This window comes from Silurus aristotelis, assembly GCF_946808225.1.
Source record: "Silurus aristotelis genome assembly, chromosome: 22".
NCBI classification, from domain to species: Eukaryota; Metazoa; Chordata; class Actinopteri; order Siluriformes; family Siluridae; genus Silurus; species Silurus aristotelis.
In genome coordinates, this window is record NC_139595.1 from 14,516,394 (window position 1) to 14,541,036 (window position 24,643).

General features: G+C 38.0%; 1 protein-coding gene across 1 annotated transcript; it reads left to right on the forward strand.

Annotated features, from left to right (window-relative positions):
• The first annotated feature begins 15,215 nt into the window (after positions 1-15,215).
• On the forward strand, positions 15,216-16,148 carry LOC310717874 (gamma-crystallin M2-like). Its single transcript, XM_083526256.1, has 3 exons — positions 15,216-15,339; positions 15,471-15,716; positions 15,829-16,148. Exons 1-3 carry the CDS (start codon positions 15,331-15,333, stop codon positions 16,096-16,098), a joined length of 525 nt encoding a protein of 174 aa, XP_083382382.1. The 5' UTR covers positions 15,216-15,330; the 3' UTR covers positions 16,099-16,148.
• The last annotated feature ends 8,495 nt before the right edge of the window (positions 16,149-24,643 follow it).

Here is a 24,643-nt window from a genome sequence, read left to right on the forward strand (position 1 = left end):
TTCAGATGGTTGTGGTTCATTTTCTTTTTTTCTTTGTTTTTTTTACTCAATAATGAAAAACATGACATGAAGAAAAAGTTCAACTATTCATGCAGAAGATAAAGCTATGGAAAAACACAGTGGGCAAGCGGGTGTGGGCGTGCACAAGCTCGTGCACGTGTGTGTGTGTGTGTGTGTGTGTGTGTGTGTGTGTGTGTGTGTGTGTGTGTGTGTGTGTGTGTGTGTGTGTGTGTGTGTGTGTGTGTGTATTAAACCCAGTGGTTAAAAATGCACACCTGTTTGTCCTGGAGACTCTCTTCCCTGCCAGGCACGGTTGGGCTTCACATGTGAGTGAGGAAAGCACAAACTTCCCGAAAGACAGACCCTCCTCCCCTTCCTCCCCTTTTTCCTTTCTCCTTTTCTCTTTCTGACTAATCACATGATCATCATGCATCTATCAAATAGTGACAAGGTCTTGTGTAACAATTTCATTTTCAGACTTCTATGATCCATTTAACCTTCAGGCTTTTAACCTTTCATTCTCTCTGATGCAGCTTTGATCCCAAATACGATTTCAACAAAAATACATACATAATAATGACACAATACAAATCCCTTTTGAAATGAATAATTGCTTGCCACTTGTGCAATATCTTTCAATGAAGCTGGAGAAAGCACGGTTTAATATATTTATTTAGCATTTGACATTCTTCTCCCCCCACACATTAGTCTTCATTTCAAAAGCAAAATAATATCAAATAAACTTTAAATTAGCATTACTAGAATTTGTTAATTTGCTATTTGAATAAATTTTTTTAAACTCTCCCATATTCCCAATAAAATTTGGATTATACTGCTTTATATCCCATTTACCAAATAATACATAATTACATGGCAAATTGAGCAAAGCACCATTTAAAGTGTGCAATTAGACGTAATCCGGCTCTAGCTGGATTTGAACTAATTCAAGATTTAGTGAAATGATTCCACACCCAGTCAAATGTTTGATGCTAGAATACAGTATATCGCTGACTGTGATGTGACATTAAGCTGTATCAGGTAACCACAATCTTTAAGCATATATATATATATACAGTGAGGAAAATAAGTATTTGAACACCCTGCTATTTTGCAAGTTCTCCCACTTAGAAATCATGGAGGAATCTGAAATTGTCATCGTAGGTGCATGTCCACTGTGAGAGACATAATCTAAAAAAAAAAATACAGAAATCACAATATTAGATTTTTTAACTATTTATTTGTATGATACAACTGCAAATAAGTATTTGAACACCTGTCTATCAGCTAGAATTCTGACCCTTTAAAGACCTGTTAGTCTGCCTTTAAAATGTCCACCTCCACTACATTTATTATCCTAAATTAGATGCACCTGTTTGAGGTAGTTAGCTGCATAAAGACACCTGTCCACCCCATACAATTAGTAAGAATCCAACTACTAACATGGCCAAGACCAAAGAGCTGTCCAAAGACACTAGAGACAAAATTGTACACCTCCACAAGGCTGGAAAGGGCTACGGGGAAATTACCAAGCAGCTTGGTGAAAAAAGGTCCACTGTTGGAGCAATCATTAGAAAATGGAAGAAGCTAAACATGACTGTCAATCTCCCTCGGACTAGGGCTCCATGCAAGATCTCACCTTGTGGGGTCTCAATGATCCTAAGGAAGGTGAGAAAACAGCCCAGAACTACACGGGAGGAGCTGGTCAATGACCTGAAAAGAGCTGGGACCACCGTTTCCAAGGTTACTGTTGGTAATACACTAAGACGTCATGGTTTGAAATCATGCATGGAACAGAAGGTTCCCCTCCTTAAACCAGCACATGTCCAGGCACGTCTTAAGTTTGCCAATGACCATTTGGATGATCCAGAGGAGTCATGGGAGAAAGTCATGTGGTCAGATGAGACCAAAATAGAAACATTGGGTTATAATTCCACTAAACGTGTTTGGGGGAAGAAGAATGATGAGTACCATCCCAAGAACACCATCCCTACTGTGAAGCATGGCGGTGGTAGCATCATGCTTTGGGGGTGTTTTTTTGCATATAGGACAGGGCGACTGCACTGTATTAAGGAGAGGATGACCAGGGCCATGTATTGCGAGATTTTGGGAAACAACCTCCTTCCCTCAGTTAGAGCATTAAAGATGGGTCGTGGCTGGGTCTTCCAACATGACAATGACCCGAAGCACACAGCCAGGATAACCAAGGAGTGGCTCTGTAAGAAGCATATCAAGGTTCTGGCGTGGCCTAGCCAGTCTCCAGACCTAAACTCAATAGAGAATCTTTGGAGGGAGCTCAAACTCTGTGTTTCTCAGCGACAGGCCAGAAACCTGACTGATCTAGAGAAGATCTGTGTGGAGGAGTGGGCCAAAATCCCTCCTGCAGTGTGTGCAAACCTGGTGAAAAACTCCTCCATGATTTTCCTTACCACCATTTTGTAGCTACACACAAAAAAATCAATGTACAGTAATGTACCTAATAGAGTGCAAATGCTTTGTTGCTCTGGCTGTACCCTAGCTGGGTACATCAATGTACCTCTGAACGTTGGTACATTTTATGTACTTTCTTGTTTGTGCCTCTAAACAAACATTTATGCACCCCTAGTAATAGAAATGTACCTTTGTATCCTGGTTTGGTTTAAAATAACATGATATTTTTAGCATTCCTAACACTTCTGAGTGGAAAAAAAATACACTTGCCTGGGCCAATTTAATTCCTTTAAAAAAAATATAATAGGGTACAGAAATGTACCAATGTTCAGAGGTACATTGCTGTACCCTGCTAGGGTGTAGCTAGTGTATAGCTTGTTGACTGAATACTAAACCAATTTTGTCCAATTGATATATTCACAAATAAACACAGAACACAGCAACCATTCATCCATACATCCACGTTTTATAGTACTCAGGGACACAAGGGACCCTGGAGCCAATTCTAAAACTCAAAGAAATACCAAAAGGTGTATTGAGACAGGGTCCCAACCCATAATAGGGCACAATCACAAAGACCCACTACAAAATGCCAGTCAGGATACAAGTCTTTGAATTGGGAAAGGCAACCAGAGTACACAGAAGAAACCCTGAAGCAAGGGTGAATATCCATGTACACATGGCTGAAAAGGGTTTTAAACCCTCCCACCACTAAACCACTATCAATAACATGGCAGCTGTATAATTTTTTTTGTCTATTATTTATACACAATACCTTAAAACATAATCATTGTACTGCTTCATAGCCCGTATTGTGTTTACGTTATTGTGTGAATCTGTTTAACATCTCATGCCTGAAACAATCTTTTAAATCACTTATCCATTATAGGTCATGTACATTTTCGTTTCCCACAATGTCCACTTAAACGTGTCATATAAACAAATTCACTTCTATAAAGTATTAGGAATATTCAACAGGAAGTTGAAGTTGCAATTTCATGGGGAATTCATGGGAAGTTTTCTCTTATTCTTTTTTTGGCTTCAGGTTTATTAAAAGTGAATGAATCATGGAAAGAAGGTAACCCATTTTATGTTTATTGCAAATGAATTTTTTTTATTTATTTGCATTGGTAAAAAATACCAGACTGGTATTGCACTACAGTTCTGCTTTCAACTGAAAGCTAATTTGTTGGTGCAAATTTTTTAATTTTGTATGCACAGCAAATTTAAGCAAATTATAGCACAAATAGTTAAAAGAAATGCTCAGATTATTGCATCTAACTTATTCAGTTTTCATACAGACATCATACAGACTCCCAGAAGAGTAAAACAGAATCTCAGATTAAAGTTGATGAATTACATCAGACACAATCGAAAAATATTATATAAAGACAAAATAAAAGCACAGTGGATAAATGTATAGGCTTAGGCCAGGTTTTGGCCATTAATTGGTTATCTGAGACAAAATTTTAAAATCCTTAACAGTTCCTTTAATCCAGTGCTAAAATCTGACAGTGGACATTGTCTCAAAGCAGCTTTACATAGATGTAAACATCTACATGGTTTTATAGTTGTATAAAAGAATGTGTACGATTATTTCTAAACTTATTATATAAGTTTGTTCATTATTGTTTATTTTTGATGAGCATGCCAGGGGTGACAGTGGTAAGGGAAAACTCCCTAAAATGGCATTAGGAAGAAACCTGGAGAGGAGCCTGATTCAAAATTAAAACCATCCTCATCTGGGTGGCACCAAATGTCCATTCATTGCAGTTCCATTGTTGAGGTGTGTAGTAATAAGTGCTTTAGAAAATTAGTGTTTGTGTGACATTTTTATTATAAAGGCATGTCATAACAAAATTAACACTACAGATTAGTTTTGTTTGCTGCTAGCTAACACCTAGCGAGAGAGCGTGGGTCTGAATGACGTTATGACAACTAAGCTTCTACAGTGTGACATGGGGATCATGTTTGTAAAGTCTGACAATCAACAATCTCACGTCACATGACAGATGCAGTCCTTCATAAAGCTTGCGTGTTTCTATGAATGCTAACCTTTAGTATATCTGGGTCTGTTTGACTTCAGACAGTGTTGAGCATTTTGGTACAATTACTTGTAGCTGCTGTAACTGAATGGTAGGTGTGTTTAAATCCCAGAAACTGCTTTTTTTTTTCATTATTATTTACCTGCTCTCTCTCTCTCTCTCTCTCTCTCTCTCTCTCTCTCTCTCTCTCTCTCTCTCTCTCTCTCTCTCTCTCTCTCACACACACTTTCGGGATGGGGTAGATTAGTGCCTTCCCAATCCAGCATGAGCAGGCCCAGACCTGCTGCTAAGTCCTCTGCTTCTTGAGCTCACATTTACAAACACACATGAGCCTTCACACATGCTGTAAACACACTGCGAAAGTGCAAAGACCGAACATTTTACGCTGCACAGACCCCATGGAGCCTTCTGGAACATTTCAGCTCTGACGGCTCTTTGCACTGCAAGGACACGGGAAACTGCAGCCACTGTAATTCAACACACCATCATTTCAAACGCTTTCTGACTACAAAACATGGCAGCGTTTCGGCCTGGCTTAAGGTAACATGTTACATCACGTGCCACATCATGTCTTTGATGTGGCAAATTATACTTTTCTTCAAGGAGAGGCAGCAAAATGAAATAAAGGGGTACAAGGAGTGAGGAGGAGTGAACGACTTCTTTCCCAGCAGCTGCACCTGTTTTATCCGGCCACTAATGACAACACGGAGCGACACTATCGTTAACTGTCACATAAATCTTTCACAGCCGTAATATAGCAGTCCCACTGGGCAGATCATGCCGCCACGTTCCCTGTTCCCCCCAAGTGCATTTCACTCAACAGTTGGTTTTAATACAGAGTGTGTGACCTTATAACACATACACACACATGCAGGATTTTGCTCAAGGCTCATGGTGTACTCACACCCTCAGACTCATGATGTGGTTTTGTACTGCGTGTCAGCTTGTGCAATTAACACGAGTTGCTGTTTGTAGTGACAATCTGAGCTCGCTTTTGAAGTAGCTGTGTCGGTTGCGCAATCATTTTTATGTTTTGCCCGACCCTTAGTTGTTGAGTGAATAACAAGCGTGACATACTTTCTCTTCATACAGACTCACACAAACACCACTCTCACCCCGATTCATCTGCTCTATTAAATCTTTATACACGTCGTCTCTTGTAATCGGCTCTGCGTTTCATTTGCGTGTTCTAATAAAATACTAAATATCGCTAAGATTTTAACAATTACCTCATAACCTGGTGATACAGCATGACATATATATATAAAGTCAGCAGGCTGCTCAAAAAACATTCTTCTGTGAAGCAAGTTGGGTTAAGGAACTGTAATTTTAATGCTTGTAGAACATTTAGTTTCATCATAGAGCAACAAAACCTGAGAAAATAAAATCACTCAGCCAGTCATCATCTCAGTTAAAGAAAGACAGCTTTGGCCAATCAATGGGCCTTATTTATCAAGTTTGATATCAATACATTTATTCATAAATCCTTCACTAAAGCATTTATGCAAGAAAGTCATGAAAATCCTGTCAGTTCAGAAAAAAAAATATCTGTCTTAAAAGCGCTGCTAAGTTTGTGTTCTGTATTAGAAGCCTCTCTCATGTAAACCTTGATTGGTAACTTATTCATTTTAGTTGAACACAGCCATGCAATAGAAATGTTATAAAACCTTGAACTGGAATCAAATTCATGCCTTCTACAAGCATCTCATAATATTTTGCTCATTGCTCCTGACAGAACTGGTGTAACTCAGGAAGGTTTGGGGGCCTCCTTGCTCAGACATGCTTAATGTCATGGCTTGGAATGGCCTTTGCAAATTCCAAAACTTTTTCACAAGTCATTTTGTTACAGTTTTAAAAGTATGCTTAGGATTTAAATCCTGATCAAGTGTTAATGTTTTGTCTAAAGGTGCCTTTTCCAGAACTACACACTTACAAGATGATGCAGCCACCCCCATGCTTCACACTTAATGGTATGGTGTTCTTGCTGTGTAAAATTTCCCCTCCTTTCCCTCAATTATTTATTCTAAATGTTTTTTGTTTGTTTGTTTGTTATTACTAAACCATTAAACACAAAAGGATTATGACCGCTTGCAAACATCAGTCTACCTTTTTTGTGCTGGTCTTAGACCAGAGTTTGAACATTTACAGCATTTGGCAGACGCCCTTATCCAGAGGTCCTTACAATGATTTTATTCATGCAAAGAAATACTTTAAGGATAAGGGCCTTGCTCAAGGGCCCAACAGTTGCAACTTGGTGGTGCTGGGATTTGAACTCTTTTGATGACTTTTTGATCAGAAGACCCGATTCCTGTTGTTCACTTTTGATGTTGTCTTTCACCTTATTTAAATGATGCAGTGTCCTCTCAGTATCATTTTTTTTTACATACAATTGCTTGTACAGGATGGATGCCACTAGTAGATTGAGATGAAATTGATTGTAAGGAAAACATTTACTTTTTTAAACTGAGTTGCAAGGATTTGCCAATCAAGCACTAAAACAAACTGTCTCTAAAGCTAAAGCTAAAGCTAAAGCTAAATTTACCAGAAGCTTAAAAACAGAAAATAACTCAATTTATAGAATCTTCCAGGCTGTTTTTACAGAATGACAAGTTGATTTAAATATTTGTCCTCACTCGAATTCTGTTAAAGTGAATTAAATCTAAATATATATCGCTTTGTTTGTTGCTACGAGCTAAATAAGTAGGATGCCCAAAATTTTAAGTATGCCAAAAAAGTACCATTTAAATTTTTAGTATATATTCAATTAAATCTATTCATGGGGCATCTCACAGGGCAAGAGATACGCTCATCCCAGCTGCGCGTCCAATGTATCTGCCTTTGCCTGTTGCGCGAAATTGTAAATATTTGTACAATTTTGTCGCATTGCTATCATCATCGTAAGATCGAAAAATCATAAGTCGTACCATCAAAACTCGGTGACCATCTGTATATCTTATAATGCCAAAGTCATTATTAGGTCAGAGAAATGTACGTTCACAGACACTGGCCACAACTATTTCTTTTTAGCATCAAACGCAACTTTCATTTGCCTATGAACTGCTTCCCCGGTGTTTAACCAATTAGACCTTTTTAAAAACGGCTGAAAAACCAAGCGCCTGATGTTTTTTACTGCTAATTACATTTGCATTGTTTTAGCTTTAAACAACTTTAAATGGTTAAAAAGTGAATGTCATTCTGTCTTGAATAAACATTCAGAATTCTTTCTAAACGACCACAAGAACTGTGCAATTACGTCTTCTTGTAATTGGGATTTTTATCCCACTGTTTACACATTAAAACCAGAAGAGCCTGTTTTGTTCATAGCACAAAGATGGAACAGACTGATTGGCGAATGGTTAAATGAAACTTTAAGATGCACATAGTCTCATTCGATCTTACTCATACTATATTTTTAGTTTGTTGTATTACATTTAATAATAGGGTTATTTTCCATTTCTTGCTTAAAATTTCTTTTAACTCTTGCTTAAAATATTTGTAATTAGTCTTATTATAGTGGGGGAGTGGTAGCTCAGTGGTTAAGGTGCTGGGTTACTGATCGGTGGTTGGCTGCCACTCTTGGGCCCTTGAGCAAGGCCCTAAACCCTCTGTGCTCCAGGGGCGCTGTATCATTGCCGACCCTGCACTCTGACCCCATCCTCTGAGCAAGCTGGTATATGCGAAGAACAAATTTCACCATGCTGTAATGTATATGTGACAAATAAAGGCTATTCTATTCTATTCTATTCTATTCTATTCTATTCTATTCTATTCTATTCTATTCTATTCTATATTATAGAGAAGCATGTCCGTGTCAATGTCCAGACAACCACAAAACAAAATACTAGCAAGTGGCAGTTGTCTCTTAGCAATAAAGTAAAGTAATCCACTAAATAATAAACTAAATTGTTAATGTTGCAATGTAATTATCTATTATCAATAGTGGAAGCTGCAACAATATCTTCAAACGAATAACTTACACTGAGTAGGCAAACATAATGGCATTATAACATTATGACAGGTGAAGTGAATAACACTGATTATCTCTTCATCATGGCACCTGTTTGTGGGTGGGATATATTAGGCAGCAAGTGAACGTTTTGTCCCCAAAGTTGATGTGTTAGAAACAGGAAAAATGGGCAAGCGTAAGGATTTGACAAGGGAGAAATTGTACCGGCTAGACAGATGGGGCAGTGCATGTCCAAAACTGCAGCTCTTGTAGACTGTTCCCAGTCTGCAGTGGTCAGTATCTATCAAAAGTGGTCCAAGGAAGGAATACGATAAACCCGCGAGAGGGTCATGGTCGGTTAAGTCTTATTGATGCAGTCTTATTGTGTAGCGAAGGCTGGCTATCGAATGGTGTTCACTTGTGCTGTGTTAGGACTGTCTATGTAAACCCTGTTTTAATAATGTATACGTTCAAAACCTTATTAGTAGTGCAAAGTATTATTAGTGCAGTATCATAATGTTAAATGTATACCTCCTGTGTGACTACTTTCTGGTTCCTGATTTAGAATTATTCACTGTGCAGTACTGTGCAAAAGTCTTCACCAGTCTTCACCATCCATAACTATTTTCTACAAACTTAGTTATAGATCATTATTTTATGCAATATTGTGTAAGTACAAAACTGTTTGTTTGCCAAAAAGCACATCATCAAAATATAACCAGGATGTTTAACTTGAGTTGCTTTATCGGAACACAATGTGCTTAAAGATGAACTGATCTGCTGATGAGAGATAAGTAAACAGATAGAGAAATAATGCTAATCATAGATCTAGGCACTGACCTAACACTGTTGTGTGCTCCATGGGTCCCTGGAGGATTAGTGGTTAGGCCATGGTGCACTCATCACCACAGACTGGGTTCAAGTCACAGCCAGGGAACCAACCACAGCCACTGGGGTTGTAAAAAAAAAAAAAAGTACTCCTTGTGCAAGTTTGGAGGGTTGAGTCCAGACAGGCACCCTGAGGTAAAACCAGTGCCAAATCAAATATATGCATACCACTGTATGTCTTGTTTGGTGGCATGGTTAATATACAGGCTGAATGTCAGTACAGTTTGCAAGTATGCAAAAATAGAAATTTTGGGATCTTTGATTAAGTCTTGAGGTTATTGCCTGCTCACATGTTCTCCCAAAGTCTCTAAATTGCTCACAAGTGCGTTTATGTGTGTGTGTGTGCATTGGCGTCCAATGCAGGGTGTAGGCCTGCTTTTCATCCAGTGTTTTTTCTGTATATTCTTTGATCCACTGTAATATTCGTCTTCTTCTTCTTCTTTTTCTTTCAGCTGCTCCCGTTAGGGGTCGCCACAGCAAACCATTCGTCTCCACATCACTCTGTCCTCTACATCTGCCTCTTTCAAACCAAACACCTGCATGTCTTCCCTCATCACATACGTAAACCTCCTCTTTGGCCTTCCTCTTTTCCCTCTGCCTGGTGGCTCCATCCTCTGCATTCTTCTACCCCATGTCCTTCCCCTGCACATAACCAAACATCCCAATCGCACCTCTCTAACCTTGTTTCCGAACTGTCTTACCTGCACGTTGCCTCTAAAAAAACTCACTTCTAATTCTGTCCATCCTTGTTACTCTTGATTTAAATCGTAGCCTCTTCTACCATAGCTATTTATAGTTAGTAGCCTATCTAAACTATCAAGTTGTCCCTAGTCAAATCATCAGTCACTGTTGAAGGACAATATGCCATACTATGGTTGGTTTTGTATCGATGTGACTAAAGAAGATAAAATAAAGTGTTAAATCAGGTCCTTTGCTTATCTTTCCATTCCTCCTTCTTTGGCATTCCACTGAAAAGATAATGGCATTCTCAACACTCAACACACAATAAAAATCTTGGAAACATCAGATCATTAAATGCTTTTGTTGTCTCTCAGAAATGGAACAAAAGGTTGTAGCACATTTAAATAAATGCCTTTTGGTTATTTGCCCATCTTTTGGAAGCGTTGCTTTGCGATGTGTTATTACGCACGAAGGAACACGGTATTTAATAAATCGACTTCCATCTAAAAGCACGATCCAAACGAGTGAGAAAACAAAGCTTCAAAGTCTAAAGAGAATTCATTACGCACATTTTATTGAAACGTGTGAACTCTCGATTATGTTTCAGGTCATACCTTGTAAAAAGTTCTATTCCTCAGCCATCATATGAAACAACTCAAGTGCCTTTGTTACAGAAGTTTTCTCTAAGCTCTGCCTCATGTCTGTCTCTCTCATCTTCCCCCCTTTTATTCGTCTTTCTCTCTTTTACACCTGCACACTTGATGGAAAGATTGCTATCAGGAAATTTTCTGAGCTCACCAGAGCATTACTTCTCCTTCTCAACAGTACAGATAAGAGACTTTGAAGACGCTCTCTGTCCTTTTGTCTTTCACACACAATAAATGTTAGGGGATGAATGAGAGCGAAGGATGGGAAAGGAAAGGGAGGGCCAAAGCAAGGAGACAGGACCACACACGCCTCCGCCAGATGACCACAGTCGAGTTGTTTATCTTCTTTTTCACCATTTACGCTATGGAAAGTGAGAATGATTCATAAAGTAGAGTTTTATTCCGAGTGGAAGAGAAGCCCAGAATTCTTGCATCCAGTCTAAAGACTAGGCGGCGTTGGTCATCCCAGATATCACAAATTCTTATGCAGAGGATCAAAGTGGCATTTCTTTGAACTTTGGGGAAAGGAAACCAGAGTTCTCAGATCAAATGATAAGTCAAAGAGGAAGAATTACTGGAATATGAGTGTATGTGAAAGAGCGAGAGAGAGAGTGTGTGTGAATCTCAGTACAGCATCACTTTCCTTTTAAGCCTCTATTGTGCAATGTGTCTAATGAGGCTATGCCAACTGCCTCGAGCATGAATGTGTGTGTAAAGTACTTATTCGGTCTTATACACGATGTCTGGCTGTGTTTATCATACGTATGTGTATTTCTCTAACTGGTGCTAATGTTGAAATGAGTCAGCTTGAGTTCGTCTAGTCCAAAAGGCCTGGTCAAGCATGACTCATTTGTTTGACCTTGGTGAGATCGTTTTTCTAAAAAAAGAACAATCCCAATTAAATCTGGCTATTTCTCATTCTATATCCTCCCCTGTTTCTTTTATTGCTTTTCTTTTCTTTTTTCTTTTTTTTTGCTGCGGGTGCTTCGTGTCTCGCACTCTTTTTCATGACAAGAATGAAGGTCATTAGGACACATAAACAAACAAACCAATTTAATTTAGTCCGCCATTTTACAGGATGAAAACGCTCTGGCTGAAAGAGTGGGAGGATTTATTCAAGGTCATTCAGGGGAATATCCCAAGCTTTGAAGTTAGATTTTTATTTTATTTTATTTGTGAATATGTGTGTGTGTGTTTGCTTGCTGTTTTTCCCTGACCTTCTGCCTGAGGTTTAGCTTGTGTGTGTGTTTGTGTCTGCCTGTACTGAGCAACAGATTACATGTGTGACTTAAAATTAGTGTTGTTTCACCCAACTGATGTCAGATTTGATAATGAATCATGATTAAACAAGAAACAAACTCTTTCTCCACAACAGTGATACTGATTGCACGCAATAGATTGTTATCTCTTCTTCTTACTTACCATGTTTAGAATTAGTTTAACCAGTGGTGGGCCGTGCATTTGGTACCTGGACCTTCATTGGGGACTTTCCCTGACTTAATCCGCCGAATAATACCACCACTATCACGTCTCAATTATAGAAACCATCAATACAATACAAACACGCAATATAACAACATCCCTTTTCCGGGCTGAGACAAGCTAGCTAGCTTCAGGGTTGGCCGACCTCTCACAATGTCAAATTTATTTTTTTTAATGTATTTTTAAGTATGTCCGGGACCAATATATATTTCTCTTCCTTCCTAGGCGTAAAAATGTCTATCTCAGATGTATCCATGTGTGCAGAGCCCTACAGACATGTTTTGCGAGTCAAACTTGGCTGTAACAGTTTCTCTCTGACCATCCATTTAGAGGACGGAAAAATGCTGACGCTATCCTGGGCCAGCTAGCTGCCTTGTGAGGCGAATATGAAATCTGATTGGTTAAAAATACAGAGCTATTGCTTAAGAAGACTATGGTCAAAAAGGCCAGCAAAACAGACTTTGCAGGCTCTGGGCAGATTAGATTGACATGGCAGCACATTGAGGCTGAAATCTGATTGGACCAAAACAATCTAACATCTTTACATGTACTGGAAGCAGTGCAGCCAAGAGAAACGCTACAAAATTAAGAGAATTAATGGTTGGAATTAAATTAAAACAATTTCATGGAACAAATATTAGAATTTAGGTTGTAAATGTAGATCAGTGCTTATTGTTATAACAGTGATATTGTTTAGGCCAGCAGAGACGGCTTTTATCTGGCCTACATTTACAGTGCCTGTCAAAAGCTTGGAAACACCTAGTCTTTTATGGTTTTTGAGAGACATGTGGACGTTTTTTTTTATATAATTTTAAAACTAGGTAGATTAATGGTATGAATATTTACTTTGACCAAACTATTATATAAATGTACAGATGTTTTTAATTTCCTTCATTGGAAAATACTCCCTTAGCATGAATTACAGCTTGACATGCTCTTGTCATCCAGAAAGTTTGTTTCTCCAGACGAAATACTTTGCCATGCCTCTCGCAAAACTTGCCAAAGGTGTTCCTCACTAGTTGGAGATTTCTTTCTGACCTTGCTCATTCCAGAGCAGTTCGAAAGGATTTAGGTGCGGTGATTGTGTAGGCTATTCCACGATAGATAAGACCCCAGCGGACTACTTGCTCTCTAAATAATGTTTACAGAGATTGGACGTATGCTTCGGGTCATTGAAGTGAAGTTCCAATTAACTGCAGTCCAAACTGTATTGCATGGCGTTGAAGTATGGAATGGTAGCCATTTTTCTTCAGTTTTCCTTTCACCTAGTCTCCAAACTTCCGTGATTCAAAACAAGACAAGTCATGTTGCCTTTTATTGTCATCCCAACCATACTCAGTACAGTACATAGTGAAATGAAACAGCATTCCCCCCAGGACCAAGCAGCTACATAAATCAAAATAAATGAACACAGAATAATGCAAAACACAAAACAAAGCAAACTAGGACACTGCCTAAAGTACACATGTGCAACATTTGGTGCAAAACAAAAAATGCAAACCCAAATCATTAAGCTTCCATCTTCATGTTTGACTGTGGGTGTGAGGCAGTCTGCTAACATCTCCATCCTGTTTTTCATTTTACATAAGTTCTTCTTTTAGAGCCAAAAAAAATTTATTTGAACTCATTTGTCCTCAGAACTTTCTTTCAGTCATTCACCAGTGTGTAATTCTTGTGTGTTTTTCCTTTTACCTACTAATGTTATTACCTATTACCATAACCTAGTAGTTATGGTAGTAATAAAGAATTTATAAATATCGCTTTTTCTTCACCCAAAAGAAAAAAGTACCCAAAGTTTTCAACGTAAACTCACTGCAAGGATTAGGCTCATTTAGGGGTTTGCATTTTTATTTTGGTTTCATCAGGGATCTCACCGAATATGAATACATTATTCTGATTACACGTGTTCAGGACAAATGCAAATTCAGATGCAAATTAAAAATGCAATATAATTTTTTTTGTCATTTTTTTTATAGAAACCTTGCTTTCTTAATAATGTCCAGCAAGTTTTTTGTTTTTTTTTACTTCATTGTAACAAACCCACATTTTTATTATCATTATCTGATCATTATTATGTGGCTATTCTTGTTAACAATTAACATTAAATTGCAAATGTTGTTTTGAAACATAGTGAGCATTCTTATCCGGTTTCATTAGACAGAACATGCTGTAGAATGTTTGCATAAAGTATTTTTTTTGCAAATTGTTCAGCAACCCTGTTTTTTTTTAGTGGGTTTTCCCCTCAAGCATATTTAGGACATAGTAGTTGGGCTTCTGGTTTAAATTCCAGCACAGATAAATAAACAAATATACAAATATTTGGAACACTGAACAAATACTGATACAGTCGCAGATAGATGATTTAGGGGTCGGAAGGAACTTTTCCATCCTGTCATCTTTCCTTTTTTATGCATATAGTTACCTAATAGCATGCAAATGAGTGCTCTTTGACTGCTCCATTATGCCTTAAAGTTTATTATGAAACAATGTTCAAACACCTCACTTAATTAATAAACCAATATTTTACCCAAATGTATGTATTTATTTGTGTTATGAATGTAGACTTGGGAAATTAACATAAACCTTTTGAACCTGCAAAGGGGAGGATTATCCTGCAACAACTGCAGCTATTTGTGTCGGAAGAAATGTGCTGGGCTGTGGGAGGTCTTGACAAATCTTTCTTTGCTATTCATTTGCAAATTAGTTTATTTGCATTGTTTGTTTTGCATTTAGTGTTAAATGCATGGAACAGTAAAAAAAAAAAAAAAAAAAAAAAAAAAAAAAAGGGGGAAATTCTGGTAGTTAAATAAATAGGTCTGTTGTTCATAACTGTGTAAAAAGCAGAACCATTTATTCTGTCAACACTGGTTTGGGGTTTAAAAAAAAAAAAAAAGAAAAAAAACTGATTCAGGGCCAATGGTCATTCATTGCATAACAGATACACTAATCCAGGATGAAAAACAAACAAACAAAAGAATACAGTAGCGCTGCATTGTTTTGCCTGGAGCTCCAGTTCTAATGTCTTCTGGAGGCCGAATTAAAAAGAAAGCCCTCTATTTTGCTAGGTGGGCAGTTTATACAATAGATGCCACAAGTTCATCGGGTTTATAGATGGTATAAATGCAAGGGGTTAAACACAGCACAGTGTCAGCTCATCAGTTGGAAACAATTCTGACGATCGAAGCAGTGGAGTTAAACCTACTTCAACAAAATCATGGGCAGGGTGAGGACCAGACATGATGACAATGCTTTTAATAATTAATTTTACTGTCTTGACTAACATCTTTGTTTCTTTTTCAATGCATAATATTCTACTATGGGTCTAATTTGGTCTTTTACCTTTTGCCCAAACAGGTCATCTTCTACGAGGACAAGAATTTCATGGGCCGCTCCTATGAGTGCAGCAGTGATAGTCCCGACATGTCCTCCTACCTGAGCCGGTGCCACTCTTGCAGGGTGGAGAGCGGATGTTGGATGGTGTACGATCGCCCCAACTACATGGGAAACCAGTATTTCATCAGAAGGGGCGAGTACCCCGACTACATGAGCATGTGGGGCTGGGGCAACAACTGCATCAGGTCCTGCCGCATGATCCCCATGGTATGCTGATCTTCTCATAGCATGCAAATTTACTCTAATACTACCTGAACTAGCAATAAATAAATGTCCTCTTGTGTTTATTTTCAAAATGCTTTTATCTTCTTCAAAACAGTACAGAGGTGCCTACAGAATGAGAATGTATGAGAGGGAGAACTTCATGGGTCAGATGGTGGAGATAAGCGACGACTGCGACTCCATCATGGATCGCTACCACTGGTCCGGCGGATGCCACTCGTGCCACGTAATGGACGGCCACTGGCTCACGTACGAGCATCCTCACTACAGAGGCAGGATGTGGTACTTCAGGCCCGGAGAGTACCGCAGCTTCAGGGACTACGGCAACTTCATGAGTATGAGGCGCATCATAGATTCCTGGTTCTGAAAACCTCTGACATGAAAAGCAAACTCATTTGAATAAAAAAAGCAGAACAATATTCAAAGTCCATAGTTTGTTTTCTTGAACCTGTAAGTGAAATAAAATTATGTATTTTTTTTTATCAAAATTCTACACAGATTTGGGGTTTCTATGTTGTTGGAAAATGACGATGCAGTTACAATAAACTCCAGAATTTGCAGGATCTAAAAAAAACAGAAAAAGAGAGGGTTGCATACAGTATAAGACATAAGAGCATTAGACATAATACTTCACAATAATAACTTGTTTTCTTTCTCATGAAATGAATCGAAAAACAAAGTGGCTTGCCAGAAAATTTGCTGCAAATTTTTTCAACTCAGTATGATGGCCAACTGTGTCATCTATGGCCATGAGCCATTGACTGTGCTCTCAGAGTGGGAGGTCCTTCCTACCTATCAATCACAGAGACTGAACCTAATCATGGGCATCTATGAGCTCATGCATGCAGATGTGGGTGGACAGGACTTTTCTCCTGGCTTTAATCCTAAAAGGGTAAAAACCTGTGGTTACAATTAGGAAAAGAGTCAGCCCTTATCTGACTCACAGACCTAATAATATACTTATATTAAATGTTCTTAATAGAGAAATAGTCCGAGATCATTGTCAAACATTCTTGTAACCACATGAACAGGTTTAGTACTGTTCTTCTTAATATTCCTATACTAATATTCCAATCCATTTTAATGATTATAATAAAATATGGACAGGAGCTTATTCTGCCTAAGGTCTTTCAGATATCAAAAAACAATTTACCAAACCGTCTTGAATGCATTATATTGGAAAATTCTAACCATATACATAATATATTGTACTATAAACCATATACTTGTTTTGCAAGCTTGATTTCAAGTGATTTGAATGGCAGATCTGCCCGTGCTATGACCCAGGCATGTGATATCGCATATACTCCCAAAGTAAAGCTGATCTAGAATCCGATTTTGCCTTTGTGTATGGGGCTATTTAGAGACTCTTCATACTTATGAGCTGAGGTCTTCAGTATGTAGTTGAACAGTAATTGAACCCTCTTGCAGGACATAATGGTTATCCCTTGACGTTATCAGGGGATTATCGTTGGACAGAGTCCGTACTCTGTTTTTGATTAGCCTCCTGGTATCCATATTTCTTCAGCCTGCCAGTCACTGGCTTTATTTTAGAAATGATGGCTATAGGGAGGGGAGTTTTAGCTCCATTACCAATTGAAGGTCCCTTTGTGCCTCTTTCCTTTCGCACGTTCCCTTTGCCCCCTCCTCTTCAGCTAAGTCTTTTCCTCTCGTGGGTTTCTCTCGGATCCCCATGGACCTGAACATTCCTACTCTTTCCAAAGCTGTCTCTGACTTTTTGCACTTTCTTCTCACTGCACAACGGCCTCCTGGCAGTGTATACATATAGATTATAGCACAGGGAAATTCTAACTTCACATATCCCATAAGGTTAGGAACCTGCGGTCAGAGCAAAGGGTCACAGATGGTTAAAGGCCTTGCACAAAGGGCCTAAGAGTGATATTGGGCTTAAACGCGTGACCGTCTGATCAGTAACTCAGAGCCTTAACCACTGAAATACCACTTCCTTGTATGCTAGGAAATTTTCTTTGTTTAAACCATTTACCTACATTAACTTGGTGTTTTAAAATATTGGTGTTTTAGAAACACTAGCTGATGTTTTATTGGGATAAAAATCATTATATCAGCTATCAACTATCAGCTAACTATGTTTTGCTAATGTCAGTAACCGTTTCTGCTCAAATAAATAACATGGCTAGAACAAAGAAGAAGACATGCAGGTTTTGTTTGTTCTGTTTTGTTTGTATTAAGTGCGGTGCTTCATAATGAGGAACAGACACAAGAACATACAGTCAATCCCTATATTGTCTTCAAAATAGCAAGGACTTTACAGAGGCATGCTACTGAACAAATAATTCACTTGAGGAAAGTAACGATCAAGAGAATGACTCAAGTTAATGACTCAAGTAAATAAGCCGTTTGGTGCAAAAACTACTTGAGTCATTACCTTTTTATGTCAACAACTGACACAAACTGAAAGCTGAAAATACTCTGTATTAGAAGAATGCTTTTGTTGAACAATTATAATAAATACCAAAGAAAGCCACACAGAAAAGAACAACACCTAACTAAAAATTATGGTTAGATTTCAGTAGCTTCTAGTTCATTAGCTAGGCAGCTAACTTACATTAATTCATACATGTTTCTAAGGTGAAAGAAAAAGAAAGGTGCTTTATACTTTACAGCACAGTGAAAATCTTTATCATATATCCAAGTCATGTTAGGAAGCTGGGTTCAGAAAATTTAATTGTTAAATTTAAATTGTAAATTTAATAATTAACAGTATTGGGGCCAACCTTCCAATCAGTAACCTAGAGCCTTGACCACTGAGTTACCACTTCCCCTAGCTAAATTCTTAGAAAAGGAAATGGTTGGCTGGCTGTTTCAGAAGAAGCACATGGTAAACTTCAACCTCCCACTTCATATCATAGATGTCATATGATAAGTAAATAATATCTTATATTCTATATGCAGTTTCACTCAGCATTTGTTCAGTGACCAAAATGACATCAATATGGCTAAGTGGAGTCTTTAAATATATCATCTTACAGGCAAAAAAAAAATGATGGAACAATCAAAGGGAATTGACAAGTATGTTCATTCACACACCTGCGTGAGGATTAGATAGTAGCAAGCAGAATGTTTAACGTTTACTGATCCACATGCAATCTGGATTGTCTCAATTACAAGAACTGAGGGAGACAGTGTGGGTGAAGAGCATGGGTGGAAAAGAAAGCTGTGAGTCATCTCCAAAAGTGAGAGAGTGATTGAGAGAGAGAGAGAGAGAGAGAGAGAGAGAGAGAGAGAGAGAGAGAGAGAGAGAGAGAGAGAGAGAGAAAGAGAAAGAGAAAGAGAGAGAATGCTAAAAAACAAACAAGTGGTGGCCCTAATTTACAGATGCCATGGAAAGGGGGGTTGGAATGGCTGAAGGCTGAGTCATTCCTGATAGCCATTTCCTGTTTGGAGGGCAGTCTGGGAGGGGTCAAGGGCACTAAATTATGAGCCTTACTCTCATGCACACAGAACCTTATATTAGAGATAAGAAGGAATGACACAAAAAACAAAGAAAAGGGTAAGTTATGATGCTCATTTACACATCCCCAGGTAGGCATGTAAAGAAAGCAGCCAAACAATCAGTGCCAATGATCAAAACAGTTCTTGGTTCATGTGTCATCTGGGCGCCTCACCATGGAACAGTGTAATGGCTCGGAACGATCCAGCACCTCCATAAACTCCTACAGTCTCTGTGACCAAAATATGGACCTGTCAGCACTTAGAAGCAAACAAGCTTTCAAGTGTCTCACATTCGTCACAGTTTATGTAACGCTGATGGTTCCACAGAAGGGGGTCTGTAACTTCACCATAATTGTTCCACTAACACTTGAAAGCAAACGAGCTAGGCACAAAAACATCCAAAAAAGTTTACTTTAGCTTATCTCTATCTCTCTCTGATACCCCTTTTCCAATTAAATGGTGCTGCTGCTCCTGCATGAGAAATGACCTACTTTGCTATCAAACCATTACATCATCAGATAATAATAACAAGGGAAGATTTTTACGTGGTATCTCAGGAATTTTACCATCTACAGTAAAGTCGACTTCTTTTGTGTCTACATGCAATACACAGGCAATTTCATTAAGTATAAAAACAAAAATAAATATACTGTACATGCATCTAATACTATCACTTATTTAGTTTGGTTAACATAAGCATATAATGTAAATAAATTTTTTGGAATAACTTTTTTTTCCATTCAACATTAAATGTCATTTTTAAAATGTCCTACATTATAGACGATACAACCAAAAGTTTGTAAACACCTAGCCTATCTGGTTCTTCTCCAAACTGTTGCCATGAAGTTGAAAACAATCATATAGAATATCTGTGTATGACCCATTTGTAATTCCCTTCGATGGAGCGAAAAGGCCCAAACATGTTCCAGCATGAGAGGGCACAAAGTAAGGAACATGAACACGGTTTGTGAAGTTTGAAAATGAAGTGGAAAAATCTTGACATTGGACCCTCACCCAACAGTCAGGGCCTGACTTCATTAATGCACTAGAGGCCAAATCCTTATACATCAAATCTTTATCCCTAAAGAGAATCATTATAAATGTAATCTAAACTATACTGTAAAAAATAGGAAATTGAAATATTTGTAATTCATCCATTCATGATCAACTGTCTCTGTATGCTTAGTAATGCTCCTGTTGGCAATGAGCAATTCTTCTTGATCATCCTCTCTCAGGCCACCCAGGGAAAGGAAAAATTAAATCAGGGGAGGAATAAACCATTTTCAGTTGAAATATTTTTCAGTGTATGACTATAAAGCCACAAATTCCTGCTGTTTATCATTGTACAGACGTGATTTCCAGCTATTACCTGAACACTGGATGCAGGCCCACCTATCTGTCTTATATATTAATATACTTATTTTAATGTATTTAGTTATCCCATAAAGTTAGTGGCTTTTGACAGATTCGAGTTATCAAGAAGGAAGTTTGATTAGTTTAAAGGAAACAAATGTCAACCAAGTATTGATTAGATTATTAAAAAGCACCTTTTACATATTCTTTTAATTTGCTAATCTGTTTATTGCTTCCTGGCTTTTTTTTTTTTACTGCCCTGTGTTCTGTTGATTAGTTACACATGTTCCTGGAACCTTTTGAAGAACTGAAAAAAAACTCCACAGTTTTGGGAAGAGATCCTGTTCTTTGTTCCCATTGCAATGCACATTATGGGAAAGAGATATTGCCTGCAAGACAGTCAGATCATTTCATCAAAGGGCAAAAAAATAAACATTGTCAATAGTTTCTTCATTTTCTAAAAACGTTTCTGTGATTTATCAGCAGTATATTGCGACCATCGAATTAGGTGGGGGCAGGGTGGCATTAATGATGACATAGCATGCATTATTACATGCGACTCCAAGATTTAAGATTCCATAGTTTATTATTTATATATATATAAAAATTACTCTACAATTCCTTCTATCAAATTACAAAATAAACTTGCTCAATAGACAACTATTTAGCACATTTTCTAAGCCCTTAATTGAGGGTCAGCAGTTGAAAGTCAACAGCATAAAGTCTTTCAGCTCACATAGTAACAGCATGTTTGAGAGATATTAGACAATATTCATACAAAGCGGTTTATAATACAAGTCCAGTATGCTTTTATTGTCCTTTCAATGATATACAGTGCAGTACACAGTGAAATGAAACAACTTTCCCAAAGGAAAAAGGGGCTACATAAGACATGTGTGCATCCAGTGTGTGAGACAGACTCAGTAGAGCTAATAGCATTAACCTGGGTTGGCAAGTTTTTTGAAAAAAAAATAATTTAAATACAATTAAAACCCACACACACACACGCACACATGCACACACACCAAAAATAAATGCTAGCGCAAAAATTAGCAAACACTGCCACTTTGGGAAAAAAAAAAAACATCACTACTTACAAAGGTCCTGTGATTTTATGTGGATCCTAGCATGTTATATTTAGTGAACATGCCTATTCCCAGACTCTGGATATGGAAAATCCCCAAATTAGACTCTTTCCCACGTGCCTCTCGTTCGAATCTTAAGCAAGATGACATGAGAAAACATATGATATGAGAACAATGATGACTGGTATTGCTCAGTTCAATCAAGCTAATCTTTAGATAGTCAGTATAAACTGTATAATCTATTCTTTACTTTAAAGTAATGAGGAATTACACTTGTTTAATTCTCCAGTGAATGATGAAATGTTTCACAATGCGGAGTAATGGTCCTGTTAAGTTGACAATGAGCAATTACTCTTGATCCTTCTTTCTCAGGCCACCCAAGGATGAGGAAATTATATTAGTGGGAGGAATAAACCATTTTCAGTATGAATGTGCTTTTACAATATCACTGATAAACCTAGAATTGCTAATTCATGGTTCACACTGAGTCATTTTTTACTTTTTCGTTCTTTCTCTTTGCACTAAAATGACTTGTAGCCGGAGTACTAACCTGTGACAACAGGATGTTTCATAACGGTGAGAAACAGGAACAGGAAATGTGTAAGAAATTTATTTTGAGTCATGGATTATTTTCAGTATTTCTATTTGAGTATGTATTAGCTTTTGCGTCACACGGTACAGAAGGCTTATTGTGCGTGTTTTATGTGTGTGTATGAGACGAGACAAAAATTTCACGTGGGAGTTCTTGTTAAAAAAACCTTTTTGTCTCGTATTTGACATGACCTGAGACTTGCTAATAACAAGTCTGAAACACCCTGCAGTGGATCATTTCCTCATGGCTTTCCTCCACAGTTCAATTGAAGTCTGTATGCTTCACTAACTGACTGTCATTGTGTGGATTCTAGCTGTGGGTTAGGTAAACCATATGCATCCTTGTTAACACAGATTATCCATAAACAAATAAATCCGGCACAAGAAAACACGCAAATTAGCAACCACAAGACATTGTGGCTACCGGTAAGTGGCATGAGTAAAGTAGGCGCATGTCATGATGAACAAAGCGAGCAAGAAAGCCTTGTTTCTGCCTCGGCACACTGCTGGAAACTTCTAAGGCTGAGACGGTGGCTGTTTTTATGGGCCACACTCGGTAACCACTAGCGACTGGGGAGCCAACACATTACCAGAGCCAGTGTGGGGTGGATGCTAGAGTTGGCCTGGAACAGACATTGCCAGGCAAAAGAGGCAAATAAACGGTGCAGTGTTTACCTGAATGCGTATCAAACACTAGAAAAGGTGAGCGAGAGGTGGTTGGGCTTTTCCCTCAAATTTTGTGGACAGACCTAGCCTTTATGTAGCAGCAAACGGAGGTTTGGGTGAATTGCATTGGGAAAAACTAAATCGGTCACAATGCAGCTCAAATGCAAGTATTTATAGACTCTGAACGATATAAAAACAAGACTAACTCCGATTCGCTAACCTTTGCCATGTCACTTTCTTTACAAATCCTCTCACTATCTTTGTTCAACAAAAAGCCTTCTCCTTTCTCACTTCCTCTATAATTGAGATAGTTAAACAGACAGATGTGCTGTGCATTCTCGTAGGCATTGACTGATTACCATGAATTTCTCATTTCCTGTTTTGGGGTGTGTACCTCATCCCTTGTTCTTCTGCCCAACACAGATCAAAGAGAATAGAGGGGGTTTGACTCCAGGAGGGTCGAGTGGCAGCCTGAGAATGAATAAGTGGGACAGAGAATTAGGTGTCAAGGGAGTTCAGGAAGGGAACAACGAAACAGAGAACCATCTAGGGGGAAACCTCTAACCCAGTACTGATAGTATTGGAAACATATGGGAGAAGGAGAAAGTAAAAGCTGATAAACCACTAAAGCAATTTAGGGCGAACAGTAAGAAGGGGTACAGGCAGAGAGACAGACAAAATAAGCATAAAAAATAGGTGCTAATTATCACAACAATTTTCCAATATTTTTAAAAGGTAGACACTTAGTCTGCATGACAGCAAGTCAGTTAATACGGCATTTTTGCACATGCTGGCTTTTGGGAAATGTTGAACATTTTCTTCCACTCCATTTATTTTATTTATGTCAATTATATACTTAGCCAGTAATTTTCTTTATACCTTTTAAAGGAACTGTGGTGCCAGTAAATCTAGAGAGGGCCATAATGGCTTAATCCAATAAAACTCTCTAATCCCCTTCACTCATTACATTTGGAGTCCTCATTAGACGGTAAATAGGGTATCAACCCAAGGTTGTACACAAGAGAGAAAAAGAAGCATATTGCATGAACTTCATCGGGTCGTCTTGTCCAGTACTTTCATGTGGGAGGTTAATGAGACACCGGCCAGCATGCATATACACGGATCACTGCAAAAGTAGGACAATTTTACTGGTGGAAAAAAACAGTCATTAAATAAAGTTTTACAGTTAAGGAAGGATGTTTATGTCATTCATGACAAAATTAAGCACTAGTCATAAATCTCCACCAATGTTAAAAAAAATGTTTTAATGGATTTATTCAACCCAACCTAGTACTTATAAAGAAAGTTGTTTAGTAAAAACTTTACATGTCATGTTATGATTGTTGGTTGCAGAAGTGGTTCAGAAAAAAGAAACGTAAGATCAAATCATGAGAGTAGACAAAATGGTATAATATCTCAAGTAAACATAAACCAAATGCATGGTTGCAGTAAAACAGAATGAGGCAATTGTTTACACTATTATAGGGACATATAATGTTCTATTAATCAAAAAGGTTTTCAAAGGTGTATTTCAGTACATATTTAAACATTTAAGGTTTATTTTCTTTTTAATTACTTATAATATATTTCTATATTTTATATTATAGTACTTAGTCTGAGCCTTCGACTTACCCCAGAAAGTCTTAGGTTAAGGTTAAGGTTGTTAACATTACAGAGAGTTTTTTCAAAACCACTGGTGAAGTTGCAGAGACAAGGTTGGGTATCATAAATGGATTTAATCTG